Here is a 25,659-nt window from a genome sequence, read left to right as displayed (position 1 = left end):
ACTGAAAGTTTCGAAATTTTAAGTAATTTTACCTTGGTAACTTCGAAGCTTTTCAATTCAGACCAAGCAACGTGCTGAGCAGAGGACATCTGCCTAGACAAGAGATCCCCAATACGAAATAAATTCTCGGGAAACACATCCAACGATACTTTTCGAGCGTGCTACCTTCCCTTCCATGAGTAAATTTGCAATGTCTGAGGGCTACTCAGTCTCTGCCCTGCCACCATAGGCAACAGCTGTACAACCGCAAGAAACACGTTATTTGCGAAGACGCTATCTGGAGATAAGCTCGTACAAAAAAAGTACCGCAGGCGCTTAAGACCCCATCTGTTTCTACTACACACTATGACTTTCTTCCACGCCGACATCACAAGGCAGCTTATCATGGTGTCCTCATATATAGATAACCATCATATTTTCACTCGTCTTGTGTTGAAACTTGAACTCCGGGTGCCCGTTGCAATAGCCTTTTTTTTGCAGTCACTTGGAGTGCGTAATGGAGCAACGTTTTTGCAGAAGGTCAAGGCGCAGCAAAGCAAGAAGCAATCACAGTTGTCACGCTTGACGTCAGAATGAGGTGGGACCGCAAATTCCTGCACGTTGCCTACGCAAACACTCTCCAATCTCACTATCTCTCTGTGTGTGCACAATGATAAACAGTTTAACGCAGTTAATATGCGGCTCTGCTCCTACGTCTCGAGACGCTCAGACAGAAGGAATTCTACTGACCCAGCTCCATACGCAGATTAGGCGATAAAGAGGCGGAGTCATCCGCCACCCTCCTAGCATCGCTTAATTTGTATATTATGCCAATAAATTTCACTGTTCATTGTACATTGTGCTGCTTTTAGAAAGTTTGTCCTGAAACAGCCAGCAGTGCTCCTTCTTGCGACGCCGAGAAGTAGGCAGGACGATTACGGAAGAAAAAAAAACCCTTTGTGTGCAGTACATTTTAAGCGACAGTTCAGTGTTGTAGGCATCCCTTATTTTTTTCAGACAACCTAACGCGAAGCATTAAAGGTCACAATGCGGATGGCTAGACGAATAGCGTCGAATACTGCTTCAGTGTTTGGGCTGGACTCAAGAAATAGCTGGATAACTGCCGCCTTCTGCAGCGTGGTTTTGTTTCTGTCCCTGTCGACAGTCCGTGTAAGTGGTGTTCTCTTCTACGGCATCGTGGAGACTTTCGGTGTGACCAGACAGCGGGCGTCCTGGCCGCTCACTCTCAGCAACAGTCTCGTTCAACTTGCAGGTGAGCATATTGGCTTGGAAAAAAATGTCCTAACTACCCAGCTTTCGTTCAAGCAGCGAGTTCAATAAAAATGCTGCCCTAAGTTTACGTTCTTGGGGATTTATCGAATTGCCATGATTCTAAACACCCCCGAGTGGAATGAACAGGTAAGTTTACGTAGACAATTCCAAAGAATAATTTCACACTAATTCTACCGAGCAGCTGTAGAAGACGTCATATTTGGCGCACGCAACTGTTGCAGCAAAAAGCCTTGTGCTTCTTAAACTTCACCATGCTGCTCTCGCTGGCCTTGAAACTAAAACGGGCAACATTGCAAATTTCTGCGATGTCAACTGCCTTTACTTAGTACTTTTATATCTGAAGGGCCGTTCGTTCATTCTCTGCCAATTTATAAAATCCACACGTGGACCTTCAAGTTCTTGAAAACGTCCGTGCTCATGACTGGTGAAGCTTTCTATAAAGATATGGCTGCGCATTGTGTACGTCAGTCACGCACTTCTGTGTCCGGGGCGACCAGTGAGCATAATGGTCCTCGGTTTACCTCCCTGTCGCCAAGTAAAACTACCTTGCGCTTGATGGACACTTTATCGAGGTACCTCTTCGGAGTCACAACGACTTAGGCGAGAATGTAATTGAAGCAGAAGAAATATGTGCCACAGCTGGCTAAGGCATGCCGATTTCGGAATCGGTGCAGCCAAATTTACTCACGTTATGTTGATGAATTGTTCTGGATTATTTTGAGTTGGATTTTTGGAGGACATCGTATTCATTGCACAGCTGTTAGCCGCTTTGATGCCGATTACGGTTTTCAGCCCGACTGTAACGGGCACACAAGTTTGAGGGCTAGTTTCAGGGGAAAAAAAATGTCAGCGCTGGAATTGTGCAACTTCGGTAGATAGTTTGTATGTTTCCAAAAGCTTGCGACTTTTCGCAGGACCCGTCGTGGGCCTTCTGTGTCGGCGATATTCCTGCAGAACAGTCCTGCTGTGTTGCTCTTCAATCACTGGCGTTTCTGTCAGCCTGTGCTACTTCGCCAAAAGTGTCTACTTCCTTGACATTTTTCTTGGCTTTATTCACGGTAAGAAACCGTTCTATCGGCCCACCTGTAATGACACAAAATTGTTATGTGAAATGCAGAGATTGCGTGTTCCTTGCCGAGGTAGATTGCTGAAACGGTAATGCTATGGAATGCATTGTGAAAAAACAGCGCAAGAAACACAGGGTCAAAAAAAGAGGGGACGACGCACAGCGCTGACGTCACAGCTGTGACGTCGTCCCCGTGTCAGCGCTTTGAATCGTTCCCTCTCCTTTTTATCCCTGTGTTTCTTGCACTGTTCTTTCATCGCGAATCTTTATCTGCACCAACTAGGCCAACTTGCCATCTTACTTCAGTATGAAATGCAACGCTTGCATAAAGAGCGCAGAAATTGTGTTTAAATTTCAGGTTAAAAATAAACATTTTTGTATTCTGACTCAACCCTTGCTTCATGTAATCCTAATCTGGTGGACTGTCAAGCCCATGGCAAGAACGGGCGCTGATAGCCTCCGATAAATGTCCTTGAATATCCTTGAATGAATTAACCTCCGCTGAATTAACCTCTGACAATTATGTTTCCAAAAAAGCTCTCTAGCTGTGTTCTTAAAATATTTATAGAAACATTTCTGAAACCTAAAGCGAAAACAGGGTCGCGGCCGTTTATATAATTAGGCAACTTGCGGCGGTAGAATTTTTTTATAGTGTTTTTAGGTGCGTCAAAACAGATTAATTCACAATCGCGCATGCTACTTTATTAGAGGCATTTCACGTACGTTCAGGTTCCGGTCAAGACATTTCTTCTAGTGCAGCAGAAAAATGCTTACAATAATGTAAAGCTGTGTGAGGCATCTGCCCTGCAGACAATTATTTACGTTTGAATGCTTTCTGCTCTTGAAATTCACAAGGTGCGCAGACCTACTTTTGTATACAGGGTCTGCGAGCGCTACAACACCTAATACATTTTGTTTCCATTTCGATGAAAACTTGCCGTTGGCTTACTTTTACCAAGGGCGTTCCTTTTCGCCAGTGCGCAGTCACTTAGTGAAGCTCATCTGTCCGTCACGTGTGATAGGATATTTAAACAGACCAGTGTTGCTGTTCAGGGTTAAACAAACATGTCTATTTTGCCACGTTGAACATGTGGCTGCCTCTTTTATGAGGTTTGTAATTGCGCCACATACATACATCGCAATTGTGGCACACAGAATTCGTAACGCTCTGATGGAGGCGGAAAGCAAAAACGCCCGTTTGTAAGAGATTTCGGCGCACGTTAAAGATCCCCAGGTGGTCAAAATTAATCCGGAGCCCTCCATTACGGCGCGCCTCATCGCCTGCGTTGCGTCGGCGCGTTAAACACCACAATCAATCAAATCAGAATTCGTAACGCGTAAATCCCACTATGATATTGCGAGCCATTATCTACCAAAGATGCTCGCATTGTAAAGAAAATCTGAGTGTTACGTTTGCGCCGCCTTTTCATGCAAATAAACTGCGAACGATTCGGCCTTTTCGCGAATTCGCATGGACTTCTGTGAAAGTAGTCGGTGATTGATTCATTCATTCATTCATTCATTCATTCATTCATTCATTCATTCATTCATTCATTCATTGCGACGTGTTAACGGGCCGACGCTACGCAGGCAATGAACCCAGCTACAGTGGAGGGCTCCAGATTTATTTCGACCACCTGGGAAGCTATACCGTGCGCCAAAATCTCGAATACATTGGCGTTTTCGCTTTTCGCCTTCATCAGAACAGCGGCCGCCATGGCCGGGAATCGCCCCCGCGTCCTTGGGCTCAGTAGCACAACTCGCTTAGCCACTGAGCCACCGCGGCAGGTAAAAGCAGCGAATGTTTCTGGTAGAAATTTCGCCAGGGGCTGCATTTCTCCCCGGGCACTCAAAATCCTTCTTCAAAATCCCCCTGACTCCCCCACCGAACTGGTGTGGCACCCAGCCCTTACGGGTGTGGGAGGGAACGAGGAAGCACACAGAGCCGCTTCAGAGCTCACCTTCCGAGCAGGACTTAGCCTTGATCCCTTCGTTGAAGCCCTGTCAGCTCGAGATAGGCTCCTTTACTTTCATGAGATTACGCCTCATTACCGCCTCTCCCGCCGTCTACGGCGCCCTGCCCACTCGGCGCTTTCTCATGCCGAAGAACGCCTATGGTGCTTGGTGCAAACCTAAACCCTTCCTTGCCTCTCCCGCCTGCACTGCATGTACCGCGGTCTGTCTTCATCCCACTGCCCCGCCACCTCCTCTGGTAATGCCCCAACAACGCATTACCCCCATATTGAGACGGTGAGCACTGTGCGAGGGCGTTGGGCAGCTCGTATTCGGCGGTGTAAGATACCATCGTCGCCAGGACTGCCAAAGTCACCGGGGACCTACCCCCCTCGGTCACCACCCCTCCCCCGAATTTGCCCTTGCGACAATAAAAGTTGTTTTCTCTCTCTCTCGCTCTCTCTCTCTCTCTCTCTCTCTCTCTCTCTCTCTCTCTCTCTCTCTCTCTCTCTCTCGCTCCCTCTCTCTCGCTCTCTGTCTGGTAGTTACGGTAAATTGCAAAAAGAAAAACAGCAGGCGGCAATGGCCTCTTTTTCAATTAAATTATGAAATAGGCCAGGGGTCGGCATCCTTACGCCCTCGTGCAGCATGCGGCCAGCGGGGCAGTTTTATGCGGCCCCGCCATGACGTCATAATACCACCCCCTCTACTAGTCCCTTCCTACGTGAAGGGCGACATGGCAGTTTGAGCTCAAAGTAGGACTAGCGAAGTTTTCTTACTTGCATGGAACAGAGAATAGCAGCGCTAGTTTTTATTGGTGATTGCCAGAGCAGAACGGTGCACGTTTTTCTGTTGCGTCCTTCCTAGTTTCTCAAGGTGCCTGTCATCAATTAAATACAAATAAAATGGTATTCTATGCGTGATTTGCTTGCTTTTGTTAGCTTTTCTCATTATAATTCTTTTTGGCATGGTTTCTAGGCGACATGTTCCTTTCTAAAGAAAATGCGTTTGTAATGTCGCACATTTCGAGATCCGTACACACACGTTTATACATTCGTTAAGTGCACGGACAAGGCATTCTGCCTCGTCTGTAAAGAGCTCGTTTGGTATTCAAAGAGTGTAATTTAGGCCGGCACTGCCAAACTTATCATCGCTAGGTGTACCACCCTTTGATGTGAAAAGCCAGCACGGAAAGATTTGAAAAGTTGTAGAAATGCCTGTTTATGCAGCCAGAAAGCGTAAGAACGTTCATAAAAAGGTTTAAACGAGTTACGCCATTGCCAAACTGGTTGCAGAGACTGGCTGACATATTACAAACGGAGGGCTTGTTAAGACACTTCAACTGCAGCACTCTTTGTCCGAAAAAGAAGAATTTATGCTAGGACCTAGTCTCTCTGCTTGGAATGTAATCAGGATATGTTGAGACATGGCCAGCAGTCGTGCAATTTAAAAGGAAGAATAAAATATCTCGAGCGCTTGTCTGCTGAGCTTCATGAAAGCAACAATATCTGTGACACAGCTCAATTGCTTAATTTGGTTCTGCTTATTGATGCTAAATTCCAAGTGATAAAAGAGGTAACTGCTCTTTAAAGCCTGAAGGCCACCAGTCAAAATGTATATAACAAGGTATGCAAATCTCGAGGTATGCAAACGACGTATACATAACGTGGTATGCAAATATAAACGAGGAAAATGGTAGGTGTGTGTTGGGACGGCTTTTACGATGGTGGAATTGCTTGCGGAAATAGACTGCGCTAAGCGGAAAACTGCGCCTAGTCCAGACTATTCCTTACGAAGCCTTCAAGAATATAAGCAATGATGCGCTCGCTCAGCTCCTCGATTCAGTGAATGAGGTATGGCTTAGTGGAGTTATCCCTGGCAGCTGGAAAGCAGCGCACGTAATTTCCATACAAAACGCTGGCACGCCAGTGATGGTGCTAGAAAACCTGCAGACAATATCACTTACGGTGACGGTTTGCAAGCTTGTAGAGAAAATACTAGCCACTCGCTTGTCCTGGTAGCTTGAACAGCATGGGTATTTCCATCTCGCGCAAATCGGCTTTCGCCCATTACTTGGCATGAAAGACAGGCTTATCGTTCTGGCCATATCAACATTGTCGTCAACCCGCAGTCATGGTGTTCGGACCATCCTAGCAATGGACATCCAAAAAGCTTATGACATCAGTCACACTGCTATCCTGGACTCAATTGATATGCTCCACCTTGCCATGCGGGTACGGGAGTTCGTCCAGTCATTCCTTCAAGAGAGGACATGTGCAATACGCCTTCACGGACAAGCTGTTGGATCCTTCGTTCCTGTACGTGGTGTGCCCCAAGGATCGGTATTGGCTCCGACCTTGTTTACTATGGACTCGACAACACTCGCATGGTGCCTTCATGATGTACCGGATGGTAAATTTCTCAATTACGCCAATTACATCACCATGTGGAGCACTCACCATGACCTGGAAACACAAGCGAGTTCTGTGCAATCAGCGCTGGATGCCACCACAGCCTTCGCGTTTTCGGTGGGCCTTCAGTTATCAACGAGTAAAACAGCATACACATCCGTCGCCAACCGCTGGGGCCGCCGAAAGCGTGCTGCTTGTCCCATCCGCTTTCATCTGGCTGGGCAACCACTGCAGGAGAGCCCAGCAATCAAAGTCCTCTGATTGTTGATACACCAGTCAGCAACGGCGACAGCATGGCTTGCTCAGCCTAAACAAACACCAAGCTGCTCAAACGCTGTCGCTAGTACGCCGTATTGCTCCCAAAGTTGGTGGAGCCAGCTCACACGTGGCGCGACAAATAGTGAGAGCCGTTTTACAACCACGCTTGGTGTACTCTGCTCAGTTTCAGCATTTGACGGCACCACAGTGAGATCGACTGGAAGCGATTAACAGAGAGGCTATGAGAGCAATTACTGCGCTTCGACGCGTCACCCCTATAGTTGCCCTCCAGTGACAAGCCCAACTGAACACGTAGGATGAACTTGTTCATCAACGTCGCAAAGCTCGAAATTGAAGACTGCACTGTGTGATTCCGCGCGAGCATTAATATCTTGCGCAGTCTCTCCTCATACGCTACCACCCCTACCGCAGCGAGTACTTCCCCAGTGGCAGTTCGTGCAATTGAGCGGCAACAAACCAACAGACCTTCGTCGTCCAGATACCAACACTTCGGCGTCTGCCCTCAAACAAAGCATCGCCGACACAGACAGCCGCCGTTTACCCGGCTCTACCATATCACATACCGACGCCAGTATACAGGATACTGTGATTGCCACTGACATTCATTGCACTAGCCATCCAGCCCTCAGCAAGACGTCCAGAAGTAAGGTCCCTCAACCTCTATCATCCTTCTGTGCAAAACTTGTAGCCATTAGAGATGCTCTGATCGCTGTAACCGGAATCACTCTGCAGCCAGGGGCGCGCATCGTAGTTCGCACCAATGCTCTACAACGAGTCCGCCTACTACGCTTAGTTATTGGTAGCCCTGTGCTGGCTCAGAGTATTCACCAACTTGCGGGAGGAATCGCTCACAAGGTTCTGAATGAATCGGTCCACGTGACCTACTCACATACCACTGCAAGGCAGACGTAGCAGCCCGACTGGCAGTTTACCTTCCCTTTCCGACGTCCCGTTAGAGCTGGATGATGCCACTCTCCTGGCGAGGAGAAACGAACACCTCCGGCGCCGCACACGTGCTCTCATTCCACCGTGTGCTGTCACCCTCCCCCGGGTCTTATCTGTATCGAGGAGCTTGCGCTCAGGAGGATTCAGGTGGGGGTGGCCTTAACTGCCGCCGTAAGCCGCCACTGGCGTCAATAACTAGGTTCTTTTACAAACCCTGGTTGCCCAGTTTGCCACTACAGTGACGCAACCGCCTACCTTTACCACTTGCTGGGGTCCTGCCTCGCCTTGAGGCCGCCGAGACTGCGGCACCTTGCGCCGATTGGCCTCCGCGTAGACGATGCATCCGCATACGCCGCATGGATACATCGGCGCCATCATCGTTCGCGACTTGACTTCATCCGCGAAGCGAGCAGTTTCATTTTCATCTAATCCCCATCAACTCATGCCCCCATATATATGCGCTGTGGCAAAATAAACGTTCATAAAATAATGATACGTGTAACGTTAAGGGACAAGAAGAGAGAGCAGTGGGTCAGGAAACAAGCACGTGTTAAAGGCACATCAGTAGAAATTAAGAAAAAATGGACGTGGGCAGGGCATGTATTGCGAAGGCAAAAAACCTTTGGGCATTAAGGGTAACAGAGTGGATCCCTAGGCAAGGCAAGGGGAGAAGGGGGCGGCAGAAAGCTAGATAGGCAGATATCAAGAAGTTTGCGGGGATAAATTGGTCGCATGCAGTTAGCACAAGACGGGGATAATGGCGATCTACGGGAGAGGGCCTGGCCATGCAGTGGGCGTAGAGAGGCCCACGATGACGACGACGAGGAGGAGGAGGAGGATGATGATGATGATGATGATTCAAATGTCTAGATGTCAGCAGCTATGCTGGAAGGACATCAAAAGTCTTACCGCTGACGGTGCTAAAATTATAGTCGCTTCTAACTATGGCGTGTTTGGACGCATTAACTCCGGAAAGGCACGCCTGGAGGTTAGTGCCCATATTCCCTGCTTAGTTCCTCTATTCACAAGAAATCCTTGTCCGAAGTGGCTCGTGCGCGGTCAGTAATGAAAGTCGTTGTTTCTAGCGTAACTTTCATTAGCAGTCATGACTCGAACCCTCGGTTCTTCCAGCAGCTCTTCTCCGACAATTCTGCTGACTATGGAGATATGATATATCTCAGCTAAGTTCGTACCCTAAGCAGGGAATGAGTTTTGCAGCGCTTTTTTGAGCCCCGTAATAAGACGGCAGAGTATCATTGCAACAAAGGCAAACCACTGCAGTCGCGGTCCAATGATAATGTGGTCTAAGTTTCGGCTTCACTTGCCCATGTTACCAATCACCTTAGCGTATCAATATAAGATTGTAAGGAAAAGGCAAACTCGTGCCCGGCATTTTTGCAGAAGTTAAGGTTTTTAGGCTCAAACTGAACCTTTTCCAACAGCAGGCTCGTCACTGTAACCTCTATTACTGCCCTTCCTAGAAAGGTTTGTCGTAAAGGCGCGCACCTCACTTCCTACAGAAAGCCTCTGTAAAATATTACTGGTATTAAAGAGCGAGATCCAGGTTAGGTTCTCTGATTTCCAAACACATTCAAGTACCATTCAAATCTTTCAGTATCCTTTAAGTTGGATCTCCGGGACGTCCAAATAAGTACAATTTCGAACTGCCTGATCTGCAGAGAGACGATGAGGTGAAGGGCGCATTTGATGCCAAACGCACTGTGGAGTTTTACGCTGCCCTCACATATTCAAAGTATTCGAGTTTGAAGAAACTATAGCACCAGCCATGTAAGCGTTTGGTATTACGTACGTCTGCGAGCAGAGTTTCTGAAAAATTAAGTTCATCAAATCAAACTTGTTTTCGTGACTAACCGATGAACACCTCCGCGACTTTCGCAATGTGTCGGTAAGCAACCTTGATGCAGATACTTGAGTTTTGCCTTCCAATATTAGCACCATAGGTGGCACTGAAAAATTTCAATGCGCAGCGTTCTTTGCCTCAGTCGGAACCATGTAACGCCCTGCATTTCCCCAAAACTGCAGATATCGCGGAAGTTCTACGTTTAATCGTTATAATAGCGTAAATGGAGATAATTGGTAGAACAAAATTAAAAAAATCAGACAAAAGGAAAAATGAAAAAAAAAATTAAGGAAAATGGCGAACCGTGTCACGCCCTGCTATACCAAAATAGTGCAGATTTCAGACAAGCTGTGCCTGTAATCGTTATAATAGCGTAAATGCAGATAATTAGTCGAATAAAATGTTCAAAAATTGCAAAATAGAAAAGAATAAAAATTCGCGAAATGGCAAGCCCTGTAACACCCCACATTTCCACGAAAATGCAGATATCGCGGAACTTCCACCGGTAATCGTTATAATAGCGTAAAGGGAAGTAATTGGTGCAACAGAATATTGAAAAACAAAATATATATATATAAAATTGGAATATAGAGAACCGTATATCGCGCTTGATTTACAAAAAAATACAGATTTGCCGCAAGTGACACCTGTAATCATTATAATAGGATAAGTAGAGATAATTGTTAGTTAAGGATTTAAAAAAACGCAAAATTTTGCGCTTTAAAGAACTCACACTCAATGCAAGCGGCATCAAATGCTTTGGGTTAGCATACAATTCTCCGAATTCCTGGAGATTTTTTTTTTCGCTTCTACATGTGTTTGTAGACTGCAACCTTGTGACACGCCCGCTCGAAGTAAACCTAATTTATATTCGTTTTGTACACCATTGTAAGTTCACCGAATTTTTTTTTCCTGGAAATCTCTCCCTCCCCCCTTCCTGAAGTTCCGTCCGCTCTCACCATGTCAGCTTCATACAACTCTGCCCTTTGCCCCAAAGGGTTGCCGACGCCTGAATTGCACCCAAAACGCTCTAAAGCAAATAGCAGTTTAAGGGGGGTGTGCGTTCCATTTGAATTTCGTAACTAAAAATTGTTGATTTATTACTAACTAATGGCACAGCCCAGCGATGCCGAGCGGAAGGTGGAGGGGCAGAGCGAACACACGGGTAGGTATAACAAGTATTGAGTACAGATAGAATTAAAGAAAGCTCCACTGCATTAATCCAGTGAGTTGGTAACAGCAATAGGTTCTAACCGGAGGTTTCTGGTTACAGCGAAACGTGCGCAATGTACAAAAACCTGGCTGGAAGCTATGCGAATTCTCGAAAATTGCGCTGAATACAACAAGCTTCGACTGTATTCGTTGTGAAGTTGAGAGAGTGGAGCGGAAGAACTGGAGGGATGGTGGAGGCGAAGAAAATAAGGTAGCAATCAATTCAAAAGAACAATGAATCGCCGATTATAAACTGTTAGAAAATTAGGAAAATAGGCTTGTGAGTGCAATAAATGGAGGAAGGAGCATGAGACGTGGGAGGGGGAGACAAGCAGTAGTCACGTGGGAGCAACCTTTGAAGCCTCTTCTTCGAGCGATATTTTCAGTGGATCAACCAGATACGCAGCAATTTTTTTCACTCTCTGGGGAACATATTAGGAAATAGATCCAAATTCATTCATTTCACTCGAATTGCAGTGTACACCACAAAATCTTAAGTCTGTAGATGCGGCATTTTTTTTTTGGGTGGTGATATCACTTTTTAGCAATTTTTCATTCTGTGACGATGTAATTTCACAAATCTCGCTGAAACTTTGAAACATACGTTACGAAAAAAATGCTGACTTTTGTATGTAACTTTCGGAAAACATTTAACATCTCAATTAATATATATCGAGAAATGCGTAAAAAACGTAGGTTACCTTAAAACGCAAATTCTTCAAATTTGACATTTGTTAGGCCAACCCCCGTAAAGCAGTTGTGAGGTATTCGAAAGGTTTATTGCACCTGTAATAACCAGTTTGATTCCCAAAATGACTGAGATATATGTAGGAAGTCAGAAAATATTTTAGCCCTTTGCACTTTCTTAAGGGTGTTACGTTTTTAGATTCAGCCATGCTGGGTATCTACAGTGTGAAATCAATCTGCGCACAAAATTTTAAGCCTCCAAGACCATCAGTCTTTCTGGGCATGAATATTATATGTTAGGCCTTTTGAGTCTTTTCAGAGTGTTAGTGCAAACTCGATTTAACGAACATCCCGATTAACCATAGATATCCAAGCGTCCACTGTATGTAATTAGGCTCGCATAGAGCCCGATGCATTGACTAACTCGAAATAACGAAACCAATATCACGTTTTCTCCTGGTTTAACGCACATGCAGCTCAAAAAGTGTTACCTTTTGGTCTATTTTGTAAAGAACGCCTCAAAATTGATTCATGGCGCACCGAAGAGGACAGCCCGGGGCAACTTTTGTCCCGCGCTTTCAAAACTGCGTGGTGCACAACGGGAATTATTACTTTTCGTTGAATTCACTAAATGGCGCCGGCGGTAAAAAAATAGGTTTCGTTCGCAAGTCATAGGCGCGATATCAGTTCTGTCTTCAGCGGTAGGGTTTTTCAAGGCGTGCTTTGTGTTGCTAGTTCGCAAGCGTTCTGGGGGTAGTTCTCCTGCTTTCGCCCTTCTTTTAAATCGTTTGCTCTGAGACCTCATGTTGTTTTTTGTGAACTTCAAGTCGTTAAGCCTGCAGTCCGTCTAGCATTGCTACTCGTGTGCGCGGATGTGATGTGTGCAAGCCAGCGCACCGCTTGGCCTTGGAACGACCGTGTCTGAAATGAACCACGCCAAGAAAAAGAAAAGGAAGTGGCAGCTGAAGACGCTGACGAAGACGTTGAAGACATCGAAGCTCCCGAGCCAAAACCGGGTTATATATAATTACATTCAAAATTTTCTTTCTGCCTCAGGTCGTTTGAATTGCTAAACGATGCTGATTAATGGGTAATTCGGGTTTCATTCACAACTAAGTTTCCTTTTACAGCCTCTTTCCGGAAATAAGTATTAGTCCCCACGCATTTAACCGGTTTAGCCCTGGCCAATCCCCGCTTGTGGGTACGTGGCCAAATATTTGAGGACATTATCATCATCATCATCATCAAAACCGGGTCAAATGAATGCTCTTGCTGTGCGGTGGATGTTGGCTGGAACGTACGAGGAAACGGAAGGCGCTTTGGACGCACTAGAAAATAAACGAGAAATCCTTGGGGCCGTTGCTTACACGACGCGCGCAAGGAAAGATCACTGACTTCTCATGTGGGGAATACATTTTAGTCCTCTGGGGCCCGCTCTTGTTGAAGTACCAATTTTCGTGCTCTCTTTTCTGGCGCGTGGGCGGCAAATTTGTAATCGGAAATAGAGAGAGAGAGCGAGAGCGAGAATACTTTGTTTATATTAAAAAGGAAAGGGGAAACGGGGGTGGCGGGGAGGCTAAGAGCCGCCTCGTTCCAGGCAGCTCCCGGTGGCCTTCAAAATGAAGTCCGCCAGGCTCCCCTGCTCCTCCAACTTGGTTGCAGTAGTCAGCCACTCGGAGCATTTACGCTTCTCAAATAGGACAGCGCATAAGCGTAATAGAGGTCGCTACAGTATATCGTCGAATGCACCAATTTATGTGACGAAGAAATGCTTAACTCGATTTTTACCAAGGTTCTCAATTTAACGACATAATGCGTCACTCCCTTCAGCTAGGTAGAATCGAGTTTTGGCTGTATTTCGACAAGTCCTTCTCGCCTTTTTTAGCGACGTCGTAGGGCAACATTCCTCAAACGTTTTTTTCTGTATTCGTACCAGTAACATCTATTAGCATAAACAAATTCGATTTACCAATCGGTACAACATGTAGTGAGGAATCTGTGAATGAAATGCGCAATATATTAGGAGGTCCAGATTCAAACCACCAGCGTTTGATTGGGCGGACCGCTGAAACTGCTCTTCAAAGATTTTTACAGGCTACATATATAAGCAAAAGAAGACTTCAGTTTCAGTTTCAGTTTGTCATTCATTCAGAAAAAAATAGTACAGCAATAGTATTATTCGGACGAGGGTCTTTCAGGTTCGGGGGACAATAATAAATAGAAGAAGAAACTTTAGAAACGAGGCTTTTGTTTATAAAACCCTAAACCCAAATCAAAATCACACAACGGACAGAGATACACCACAGAATAGTAGCGAACAATGGAAACCTAGACGGAACCTAGCGAAAATGCGGCAGAGCAAACGGGCAAGAGTTGAACAAACGGGAAACGGGCAAGGTCGGGAATTGGAGGAGGAGGAATGCCTTTATTATCAGAGGGGGCATGAATGCCCTGTTGGGGAAGGAAAGGGACATGAAGGAAGGGAGGGAATAATCGAAAAAAAAGAACAATGTTCAAGGTTCAATCACCTTATATGGTGGATAGCATTGTAAAGTCCGTGAACATATAGTTCGCAGAAACCGTGAAGAGATAGGTGCGACGATTTTTAGAGGTGTCGGTCCAGGTTATTACACCAGCTTGTAAAGACCATTGTTAGTGCGTATTCAATAACTTTCTCAAGTACTGAGGGGTCCTCTCGAACGCGTTGCAGGTGCGCTTCTTCATCTCCGGGTGGGGAACCGAGGTCCAATAGTGGCTCGCGATCGGTCTTGAAGTGCTCACAGTGCCATATCAAACGGTACAGGTTAGGAATACACTTCTCGTCACAATACGGGCAGCGTTGTATGTGCGAGCTGGCTCCGTGGGTCCATTTATGTAGTACATGAGGTGTTAGGGCCGTGTTAGCGTAAATCTTATTAGCTACCACCTCGCCCGAGCGTGTGAGTGTCTTGAGCGGGCCCATCACACCCACCGGGGTGGTATCTTGAAGCGTCTTGCAACTCTCTGCCTTGAATTTCCGCAGATGAAGTTGCCAGTCTGGTCGTGGCAGGTGTTGCAATGGGGCACTGGAAACCACTTAAGGTGTGTCAAGTCCCTCCCGGGCGGCGGTGTGAGCCGCGTGGTTGCCATGTGCCCCAGGCGTGCGTCCCGGGGACCAGACGATGCGGATGGTGATGCCTTCCAGTTGAAGGTCTCGGATGGCATGTAGTATATTCGTGGCCGTATAATTAGGTGAAAATGTTTGGTTCAATTCTTTAAGGGCGACGTGAGAATCTATAATGATGCGAAATTTCCGGGATGAGAGTGAGTCACAATTGTCGCGGATGGAATGGACAGCCCCCAGGACACCCATAAGTTCAGCTTCTTCAGCTAGGCCATATGTATTGGAGATCTTCCGGGAACCATTTAGCAAGGGGGCGTCCGAAGATGTCCATGCAATCGCAGCCTCATTGCCGCGCACGGCGGCGTCCGTGAAGATGTCGACTTCGTTCTCCATCTTGTCGTTCTGGATAGTGCGAACGTATAACTCACGTGCTCTCACCTGCCGCCGAGGTATAGGGCGACGCCGAGGGATGCCAATCGCAGGGCGCTCCCAGGGCGGGAGGGACAATGGGTAACAAGTGGGGTCGAATTTACTGTTCATATAGTCCCATGATCCGATAGCCTTGCCTTGGGGGGACTACTCAAGATGTTCCTTCAGACGTAGCTTGGTCTCTTCGATGAGGGTATCAAGGTTGGGAAGGGGTACAATTTTGTGAAGAATCTCTACGGGGGTGAATTGAGGAAGACCACTAATTGTACGGAGAAGGTGCCGATTTAATATATGAAGATCCTTTACGTGAGCTGGGCGAAGATCATATACTGGAAAGCCGTAAGTGAGGCGCCCGTGTGCTATTGCACGGCCAAGCATTGTACATGCCTGCTGACGGGCACCACCAAACTTATTGGAGAGGCGGAGGATGGCGTGCAAGGTGTTGCGCCAAGTGGCTTTCAGATGAAGGATCCATTTACGGGGGCTATTGCAACTGCTAATGGGAAGGCCGAGGAGACGAATGGTGCCGTTATGAGAATCCAGCTGCGTATCCCCGATCTGGATGGAAATAATTTGATCTGAATTTGTGCGATTTTTGCCGTCAACGCTGAGTAGCTCTGTTTTAGTGGGTGATAGCCGTAGTTGAAACTGGGAAAGGGAGCGTTCAAGGCTCAATACGGCAGCCTGCAGTTCCGTTTGCATGGGATCTTTAGAGGGATAGTCTTTAGCTTCTGTCCAGACCACTACGTCGTCCGCATAAAAGGCAAACCGAGCAGCAGTGTCTTGTTCAAGTGTTCGTGCCACCCGATTCATGGCTAGGTTAAACAAAATTGGAGCTAAGATAGAGCCTTGTGGAACACCGCGATCTAAATAGAAAGTGGTCGGCTGGTGTATGGAAGCATGTAGTCGAATGGGTCGATGCTGAAGGAAATTTCGTACCCAATTTTGAGCGTTTCGACTGGGGAACGCACTAGCCAATTCTTGCAATATGCCCGATTGACTAACATTATCGAAAGCTTTGTGAATGTCCAGTGCAATCACATAATCTGGCAAATCCTTGCGAGCAGTTCTGTTAATGACGCGACGTAGTAGCCATAGGTAGTCATGAGTGCTCAGATGGGGTCGGAAGCCTGTGAGAGCGGGGTGGAACCATCCTGAGCACTCAAGGTGGTGCATTAGTCTATTGTTTATCATTCTCTCGATCAGTTTACATAGGACCGGAGTTAATGCTACTGGGCGCAAGTTCTGGGGGGTATTTGGGTCATTACCAGGCTTCGGTATTGGATGAATGATGGTAATTTTAAGATGGTCAGGGACCGTTCCTGAGGTCCAATGATCGTTCACAAGGTTAAGTAGAACGTCCAGGGCGTGCGGGGGAAGATTTCGTAGATCCTGCCATTTGACATGATCATGCCCTGGTGCTGATTTTGAACGGCCTTGTGAGATGGCTGTCTGAAGCTCTCCCATAGTGAAGAGAGAATCTAGCTCTGGATGGGGATCGATAACGTCAATAACGGGAAGGTCCGGGAGAACCGATGGATCCTTTACAGCATGAGGGAAGAATGCGTGAACGAGATTATCTTCTACTTGAGAGTAATCTTGCGTTAGGCACATGTCATCAATGATGGGCAGCTGTTTCTTGGCGCGGCCATTCAGGCTACGGAAAACGCGCCATAGACGGGAGAGACCCGATTCATGGCCTAGTTGCTGACAGAGATCGTGCCAGTTTTCGCATTGAAGGTTGACCTGATATTGTCTAATGATGTTATAATGGTGTTTGAGCTGCATTAAATGATGATGTTGCTTACCACCCGTGCGATAACGATGGGTAAGGCGCTCTGCTTTTTTGAGAAGACGAAACATGCGCGCGTCAGGTTGCCCGACATCCACCGTACACGTGATGGACTAGATCGCAGTGTTGTGAGCTGAGGTAATGGATCTAACAAAATCAGCAAAGTCATAGCAGGAATCAGCAGAAAAATGATCTCTAAATGAAGTCCAATTTACGTGATTCACAGTGTGACGGGTACGAAGTTTCTTATTGTTGATATAGAGAAGGACGAGATAGTGATCACTACCCCAGGTGCAGTTAAGCGTCTTCCACGTTCGGATGGTGCCAGGAGTGGTGAGAGTTAAATCCGGAGTAGTGTCACTTTGTTTAGGATGAAGGCCTATGCGGGTATAGACGCCAGGTTCATTCCGTAGGTGTAAGGGGCTAAATTCAAGTGCCTGTTCGAGGAGCCTGCCACGCGGATGAGTGCACGAGTAGCCCCAAAGAGCGTTCGGGGCGTTGAAGTCTCCTCCAACTAGGATAGGACCTGTAAAATTTAGTGAACTAAGATATGGAATCCAATCGTAAGCATTCGAAGGTACAGAACCTTTACAAGGGGGATAGTATACGGACACCAGAAGCATTGGCTTTCCCCCAGGTGGAACCACTCTAACAATGACAACTTCGCGATGAATTGTACTGGCCTTATCCCACTTGTGCTGCACTGCCTGACATGAATTATGGACAAGAACAGCCGCTAAGCCCGGAAAATGTGGTTGTCCAGCACAATTGCGGGTGTACGTTGGAATAGTCGGATCTACAAACGTGTTATAATTCGAGATCTTACAAGGTGCGCGGGTTTCCTGCAAAAGAAGGGCGAGAGGTTTTAAGGTGGCTATCTGAGATTTTAAAAGCGGTCCTGTTTGGAGGAAGCTACGGCAATTCTATTGTATGATGAGCCGATTATTTGAACATGCGGGTTGCATTTTGGGGACTTAAATGTTCTTTTTTTGTTTAGATTCGTTAGAAGGCGGCGTCTGTGGCAGAAACAATTCTGCCACAGACGGGAATTGGAAAAAAAGTCACAATACGTGGTCGCTGCTCGAATGGGGTTGTCCCACACATCCGAGAAACAGCGCCGTGGTGTTCCGGTGTTGCGCGGTCCAGGCGACGTGTCGCCGCCCAGCGGTAGATCGCGCTCCGAGCTCCCGTTGCGTAGTAGCAGACGCCGCTCTCTTGGGGCGTCGCGTTCCTCTACCGCTGTTTGAAGACCCGACTCGCTTGTTGAGAAGATGTCTTGGATATTGCGCTCGTGGAGGACCTCTTGGGGCACGGCACGGGTCCGGTCGCCCAACCGCTGCGCTCCCCGGTTCCGCTCCACTCCCTTCTCTCGGTGTTCTCTTTTCCCGAGATTCCCCCTGCCACCGGCCTCTCTCGCTGGCCGCTTTCGATTGGCTGGCCCGTGAGTGCGGGTTAGCTGTCCCCGCCAGACGAGGATGATGGTGCCATCGAGGTGTTTGGAACGTACCCCGTATATCACATCGTCGGTATCGTCTTCATTTTTCAGTTCACTTCGTGACAGGGTCCCAAAGGTACAAACTGCAGCGGGACCGTCGATTCATTACAACAATGAATAAATTAAATCAAGTAAACAACCAACATGTAAAACGAATGAAAGGCAATCAATTATACAATATAGTGGGGTGAGTAATCATTATACGCTAAGCGACACATTAAGGGAACGAAAAAGTCCCACCGCAACAGGCGAGCGAGATATTCATACCTAGGAGAAAACAAAATTTCCATTTTTTTGCGTGACGCATAAAATTTCAGAAAATCCAAGCTTATGCTTCTCCCTCTCCATGATATATATCTTTCCAAATCTCAAATCTGTAGGTCCTGCAATTCTTACCGGGCTATGATGAAATAGTTAGTCTGGCACTTCTCATCATCGTTGCTCTCGTCTACGCATCAAAAGTAAAATAAGGTTACTGCATAAAATTGTTGAATTTTTATTATCTGTAACAATACTAAGCTTTGACTTGTCATATGGGCACCACAAAGCACAGTTTGGCATGGCGTTTATGAACGAATATCAATACACTCCATCCTGTGAAATCAACAAAAAGGCACTCCATATAACATATAAAAGGCACTCCAAATAAACAAAATTGTTTGGCCCATTTCAATCAATTTGTTTATCCCGGATTACAACCGCTCCCGGTGCCTATTACTGCATGTTCCAGGTTACCGTTAAAAATCCTGTAAAACAAGTAACTAAGAACCAGAGAAACTTCAGGGCACAAGTAACCGGAGTTAGGGGGATGCAAGCCTAGCAGCCTGCCTCCAAGTCCCAGTGGCAAACGACAATAAAGGGAAAATAGCTTGACAAATTGTACATTCTAGTTGCTGGAAAAATCAATACTTCAAATATATTACTGAAATTTTAACGTATACTCAATTTTTGTTACCGTAATCGCTCTTAGAATAAACTGGTCACTGCATTCTTGCAATATATATCCGCATTCTTTTTGAATGAACCTATAGTTGCGAGTCAGCGCCGTGTTGTCTCCCTTTTTCTTCTTATGTTTCGAACGTTTTTAACGCGATAGCGTTATTGGGCTCATTTCTCGATTTTGCCGTGCCCGCTAGCCATCCGCTATGAGCCGTGCACATCAAGTGTCCACGGAAATACGTAATCACTGCCCACCGGAAACTACAACTGAGGCAGCCAGATAAAAAGGTTAACTGCAGGGTGGGAAGGAGGGCAATGATAATACGGCGGGTGCTGTGCCAGAAACGGTGCGTGGTTCTTAAAGCGTCGCGTCTGCGCAGTCGCTACGTTCTCCCACCACTGGTGCATGCGCCATTGAGCCACATTAGACGTAATACCGTCACCGGCGACCTTACGTGAGTGCTGTCTGCTATCAGCCGTTCTCATGAAGCCACCACTGAAGACAAGCGAGTTTTAGCTGACGGTTTCTTACGGTCCGCTCCGCTCCGATAGCAAGCGGGAACGCCACTGCGGATGCGTGGCGCGCTTGGCCGCGAACGGCATTGGCTCCATTTGCGCCGAGCGTGCCGCCGATACCGGAGCGGACCATCAAAAACGGTCAGCTAAATCTCTCCGTCAACCGGGAAGTATGTCTGCGCACCCAAAAGAGAGTTCGCGCCTGAAGCTGTATTCGGTCGTGGTTCCTTAAAACCGAGTGTGGAAAGGAGAAGGCATGACAGTAGGCTTACCGACTGTTGCGCAGAAGAGAGAAAGGATACGTGGTTTCGTCAATTGCCGCTTATGCGCAGTGAAGCTGCTTCTGCCACATAAAGCTGTTGTTCCTAGTTTTGTTAGATTCAGCGTTCAGCGTTTATGTTCAGCATTAAGTTCAGTGCTCGGACAGCATGAATGGCGAAAGCCGCAGCTCCGTTCGAAGCTCTCCTATGGCGCCGAGGCATTGCTATAGTGTCCTACATCTTAACACCTAAATCACGGCTAGGTCAGCTGGTATACCCCCAGGTAACCGATAATTGCGCCACTAGCGCAAATTGGTCCCCTGGTGCTAGGTAGGCCAAACTGTCAAACCAAAAAGCAACAAAAAAAATCACTGATGCTTCTAAGGCAACGCTTTCGTTGATGCGCGAGAAGGAAACGCCGTGCCGCGTATCATCTGCTATGGGCTGAACTAGCGCGACTGTCTTCGTGGACCGCAAGCGTGAACAAACACCGCTTGCATTTTCGTTTTCAGATTGTGTTGCTGCTGTACACCTTTTTCAACAACTTTGAGTTGCTAATTTCTTGGAATTTCAGCACATGTACAAAACATTTGTTTGGATATCTTTCTTAGTTTTAATACGCGCGAGCCAGCACGCCCTGAAGCGTGACAATTTTGTTTGGGGCAGAAAAAGTAGTATCCGGGAAATGTGGTTTATTCACTGACTTTATTAGCAACGTATCCCAAGGGAAGTTCAATACATGCCCCAATAGCACAGAGCTGTGTATCTCGTATAGTAAGTACAAATGTCCGCATTCTGTGTTGGTTACACAAACATAAGAGCCATCTTCGTACAATTCATCGTGTACCGAAAATTTCTGCAGAGGTAACCACGTTCCTTTGCTGTACACAGTGCAATTCTGCCAAAACGATGTTTCATAAAAACACCTGTTTGTGAATAATAAAATGTCTATGAAGTGAGATAACCAGCTCATTTCGCCGCTATTAACAACCGCTCCATATTCTTATTCTCGTAAACTAGCTAGCCCAAAAGACATTTTATAGCTAGGGAATTTTCTGCGTAATTTCGCCATACGTCACACCTAGTAAATAGAAGAAGCACCACCATGGATACCAAAAAACAACATGTAAAAGCGAGACGAATATTGAGAGTGCAAACGAGGTACAAAAAAAGGGGAAACCAGCGAGAAGAACGCAGGACGAGAAGAGGAGGCACACACACACAACACCGCTGGACTAACAACTGAATAATATGAAGCAACTAGCCCAGCAATTCACTCTCTTGAAGGCACAAAAAATGTGTCGTGCCATAGGTTGAAAAGCGAAGCTCAGCTCGGCCGTCGCGCAGGTAAATCGAACTTCTCGTAACACAGAATGCAAGTGGTCAGCTGCCACGTAAATAATTTTGGGCGCTTCTTTCGTGTTAATAAGCATTCGAAGGTGGTAATGTCTCTATAAGAAACTGATCGTCGGAATGCTCTAAAGCGAAACCAGTTCGTCGAAGAAGCATTTAAGCCCACTGGGCGCACAAATTTTCCAAGCTTTTCTCTGGTGCAAAGACAATGAAGAGCAACCGCTCACCAAACCGATACCGAAGCGAAATTTCCGTCTGCGTGTCCACTGGCATCAATCGGTTCATGAGAAACTCTCGACAAGCAGCGTCACAAGCTTACCACAATACTGACAAATGCGTTGTACCAAACAAAACGAAAGTCACTGTAAAGCAACAGCAGAAGGTTTTTCGGTTCGCCCTGCAGCTTTTTTGATAGGGATAGCGCTTGCTTCTTCATAACTTTCACTGAATAAAAAGTGTGCTGACCTGCCGTCCGCTGGGAAGCGGAAATAATTCGCTGTCTTATTCCTTCTCGAGTTGTCGCACCGCACAGCATCGAAGCACGCGTTGTGTCCTTTTCTCGGTTTCTTTGACATTTTGAGCCCGTTCGCACTCGCAGACACCAAAATTTTCCCCTTCAAGGCATAATACAAAACTTTTACACGTGCACACAGTGAAAGCGGCAGGGGCAGATGGACAGTATGGCAGCAAAAGAGATAAGAGCGAAAGCGCCGCCCGTCGGCTCAACGAATGAAGCGACTAAATAAATAAATAGGCTGCGAAATAAGGGAATAGCCAAGATCACATTTTTTTCTACGCATAAGGGAATCCCTTTCACTTATTTCTGCTTATATGTTGAAAAGATAAAGTTACATATGCAAATGTCGCTGAATTTTCGCTTGGCTACCAGCGTCATGGCGGCACTTTATTTTGCGATATCGAAACTAGCCGAAGTTTCCGGCCCCTGCCTAAGTATATATGTCCTCTGCAACTTTTTTCATCAACAATAATAATCGTGAAAAAGCATCACGGCCTCTCAGGTCAGTGGGCACACAAACAGGTCCTCAATGTAGCCTTTCGCAAGTGTCACTCACATTCGGTTTTCTTACGAAGCCACTGGTAGGGCAGATAAGTTACCCGGCCAGTAATTGTTCACAAAGTTTAAATTTGCGTACCTCTTCTTTGTATAGTAAGTTGTTAAACCCACAAAATTATTCTTTGTATCGGGTTTTTGAACGCACGTTTCCGCCTCCCACCATGGTACATGCAGCCTCGCCCGCACTGCCCTTCCACATCGGCGAGCCTCTTTAGTGAGGCTACTCTTCTCAGCTTCATACCAGCTGACTTCACAACGCCACCAGGGGTGGGAAGGGGGAAGGGTGATTGCTTAGAACGAGTTTAGTCAAATTGCCAAGGGTCTTGCGACAGTATTGAAAAACTATAGATAATTGCCCGACCTTTATCGCCGCGCATAGAATGTCGCAACGTAATAGTGTATGTCAACCGCAGAACTTTTGCTACTTGGAAAGTTTGCAGCTGACTAAGACATGTTTTTATCATTGCAGGTGTCACACGGTGTGGCCTATTCGTCGGTGTGAACATCTTAGTTGCACAACACTTCGAAAAGCGGAGGACGACGGCCTGCAGTTTAATCTCAACAGTTGCTGGACTAAACATTGTTCTTGCATCCATAGTCGAGTGGTTTCGTGCTAGCTATGGTACCCGGGGATCGTTACTGCTTTACGGAGGAATTCTTATGAATGCCTTTCCATTCGCAATGGCTGTTAGGAGCCCACCGTGGATATCTAAATCGGTGATTGTAAACAGGAAAGCAGCAGGTATTCTTGACAAACGGACTGCAGATGAAGAACGCACATTCTATATGCCTACTCAGCAAACACAACTTTGCGGCTTGGGAAAGGATGACGTTGAACGCGCAGTCCATCAGCCTACTGAAAAAACAATGGACCTATGCGGCTTGGGGAAAGATGACGTTGATCGCTCAGTCCATCAGTTTACTCAACAAACAACGGAGATTCGCGGCTTGGGGAAGGATGACGTTAAATTAGAGCTATCTACATTAAAGAACACGAAGGAAAACCCAAACCCAGAGGTGCATGCTGATACCAAAGAGCAAAAAAGTTACGTTTCAGCGAAGTCATGTAATCCTGGAATGAAACCGCAGGAGAAAATGGCGGCATTTGAGGTTGCGAGACATCTTCTGGTAGTGAATTTTTGGGTCGATGCCCTGTCTTTCGCGGTTGTCGTTCTTGGAATGGGTCTCTTTGTGCTGATGTCAACTGACTTTGCAAACGACCGAGGCTTATCTCCGTCGGAGGGCGTTTATCTTCTGTACGCCTTCTCTGTGACAGATATCATTTTTAGACCACTGGGAGGACTTCTCATAGATTCTAAGATTATGTCACTGGAATCAGTCATGCTGTTTGGGTTTTTAATCCAAGGCTTAGCATTTGAGCTTCTCGCGTGGTTTACGGCACAGTATGCCATGCTTCTTGCCTCAATTCTCATGGGTACAACCTGCGGTTCAAGAATGGCTCTCCAGACACCGGCTTTGGTGAAGGATTTCGGCATTCAGAAATTGCCGATCATATTAGGAAGCTTGTCGTTCTTCGTTGGAATGCTGTCAATGCTTCGACCAGCGCTTGTCGGTAAGACATATACCCACTTTTCTTAGTATATGATAGTACTATTAGACAATTCTGAATAAACCGAATATCTCGTCACTATACTACAAAATTATGTGGACATAAAAGCAAATCAGCGCAAAACGCACCCACAAAACCTTAAGTGAAGCACCGGATTTCAACCTTCGAGAGCTTTGTTCGTTCGCTAATTCTTTGTTCTCTATTTGTGCATGCCCCACAGTGCAGAAAATAACTCAATCGCATGCATCGAGTTGACTGAGTGCGCTGGTGTATAATTATTTCGCACTAAATAGAGTTTAGCGTTTTCGAGAAAGAGGCGAAAAAACACAACTCCTTGTCCACTTCAAGGTCAACACTGAACATAAAACAACTTACATATCCATATCTTGTTTCATAAGGCCATAAGCTTTACGATGTGACAAATGGTTGTTAATTAATTTTAGCAAACTCATTAACAATAATTATCCTAATTGAATATATTAATGCAACGTCTTTTCATTTATCTGCGTTCGCAGGAATCTTCAGAGACAAGCTTGGATCGTACAATGGGCTCCTTCATACAATGGCAGCCGTGAATGCTTTGTTATCGGCTGTGTGGCTGCTAAAGGTTTTTCATGTCCAGAAGAAACAATCCCCTTTACATCGTATATCATAGAGGGAGCATAGCTTTACAATAACATAATTGAACATGTATATTCAAAGTACAGTCATAAAATAGGATTTGGAAAATGTAGCGCACTTGACACTACTTCGCTGGCCTTCGTAATGGCGGGAGCACTTGTGCGTTTCACTGGCACTGGACTTGCAACATGAGCCAGTTGACGCGGACGCCGGCACTGAGTCTTGATTGTGAATAAGGAAAGCCTAACTTAAACTTGGCTTAGCTAACCCGCCCTATATCTACTGCCTGCAATAATTGCGTGCTTTATATTTATAACAATAAAACTTGGGAAACGTCCGTCACGAACACTCTGGGGGCACGCAGTTTTATGTGGTATTGAGTAGCTCGCTCAATCCGTTCTTGAGGCTATGGAACCTGTGATTACCCGTATTACCTGTAATCATATTAATATACCAATAAACTCTAACATTCTTGTACAATCCTTTTATTCGTACGTGTATTTTATTGATACGACGTTCGTGAAAGTTCTGTCCGTCGCACAACTACTGCTGATACGCCACCATTCTGGTGCCACAATTTGCTTCCACCGAATGGACAAAGACCCTGTTTTAAAGCAAAGCTTTATACCTCTACCGGCCAACGGCTCCCTCGTGGCGTGCGCGACAAGAAACTCCCAGCGCGGCTGGAGAGGTGAAGGCCGGTGAGCACAATGTAGGTGGCGCGGCGAACGGTTACCTAGCGTTTCCCGCGCTCAGGTGCCTGTTCACGGCGACGGAAGCATCGCCGGGACGTTTTTATAGCCAGCTTTAACGACGGTTG

General features: G+C 46.4%; 1 protein-coding gene across 1 annotated transcript; it reads left to right on the top strand.

Annotated features, from left to right (window-relative positions):
- Positions 1 to 874: 874 nt before the first annotated feature.
- Positions 875 to 25,281, top strand: LOC144178092 (monocarboxylate transporter 9-like). Its single transcript, XM_077705623.1, has 4 exons — positions 875 to 1,252; positions 2,187 to 2,330; positions 23,118 to 24,221; positions 24,734 to 25,281. Exons 1-4 carry the CDS (start codon positions 1,027 to 1,029, stop codon positions 24,871 to 24,873), a joined length of 1,614 nt encoding a protein of 537 aa, XP_077561749.1. The 5' UTR covers positions 875 to 1,026; the 3' UTR covers positions 24,874 to 25,281.
- Positions 25,282 to 25,659: the final 378 nt, after the last annotated feature.

This window comes from Haemaphysalis longicornis, unplaced genomic scaffold (assembly GCF_048455015.1).
Source record: "Haemaphysalis longicornis isolate Haplotype H1 unplaced genomic scaffold, Haemaphysalis longicornis Haplotype H1 scaffold_4, whole genome shotgun sequence".
NCBI classification, from domain to species: domain Eukaryota; kingdom Metazoa; phylum Arthropoda; class Arachnida; order Ixodida; family Ixodidae; genus Haemaphysalis; species Haemaphysalis longicornis.
The sequence above is the reverse complement of the archived record's forward strand: the minus strand, read 5'-3'. Positions and strand labels throughout refer to the sequence as shown.

Excerpts from the sequence above, each read along its gene's own strand:
- LOC144178092 (XM_077705623.1), top strand. The coding sequence starts at position 1,027 with ATGCGGATGGCTAGACGAATAGCGTCGAATACTGCTTCAGTGTTTGGG. Across the intron at positions 2,331-23,117 it reads TTTTCTTGGCTTTATTCACG|GTGTCACACGGTGTGGCCTA; the intron begins GTAAGAAACCGT and ends TTATCATTGCAG. Across the intron at positions 24,222-24,733 it reads GCTTCGACCAGCGCTTGTCG|GAATCTTCAGAGACAAGCTT; the intron begins GTAAGACATATA and ends CTGCGTTCGCAG.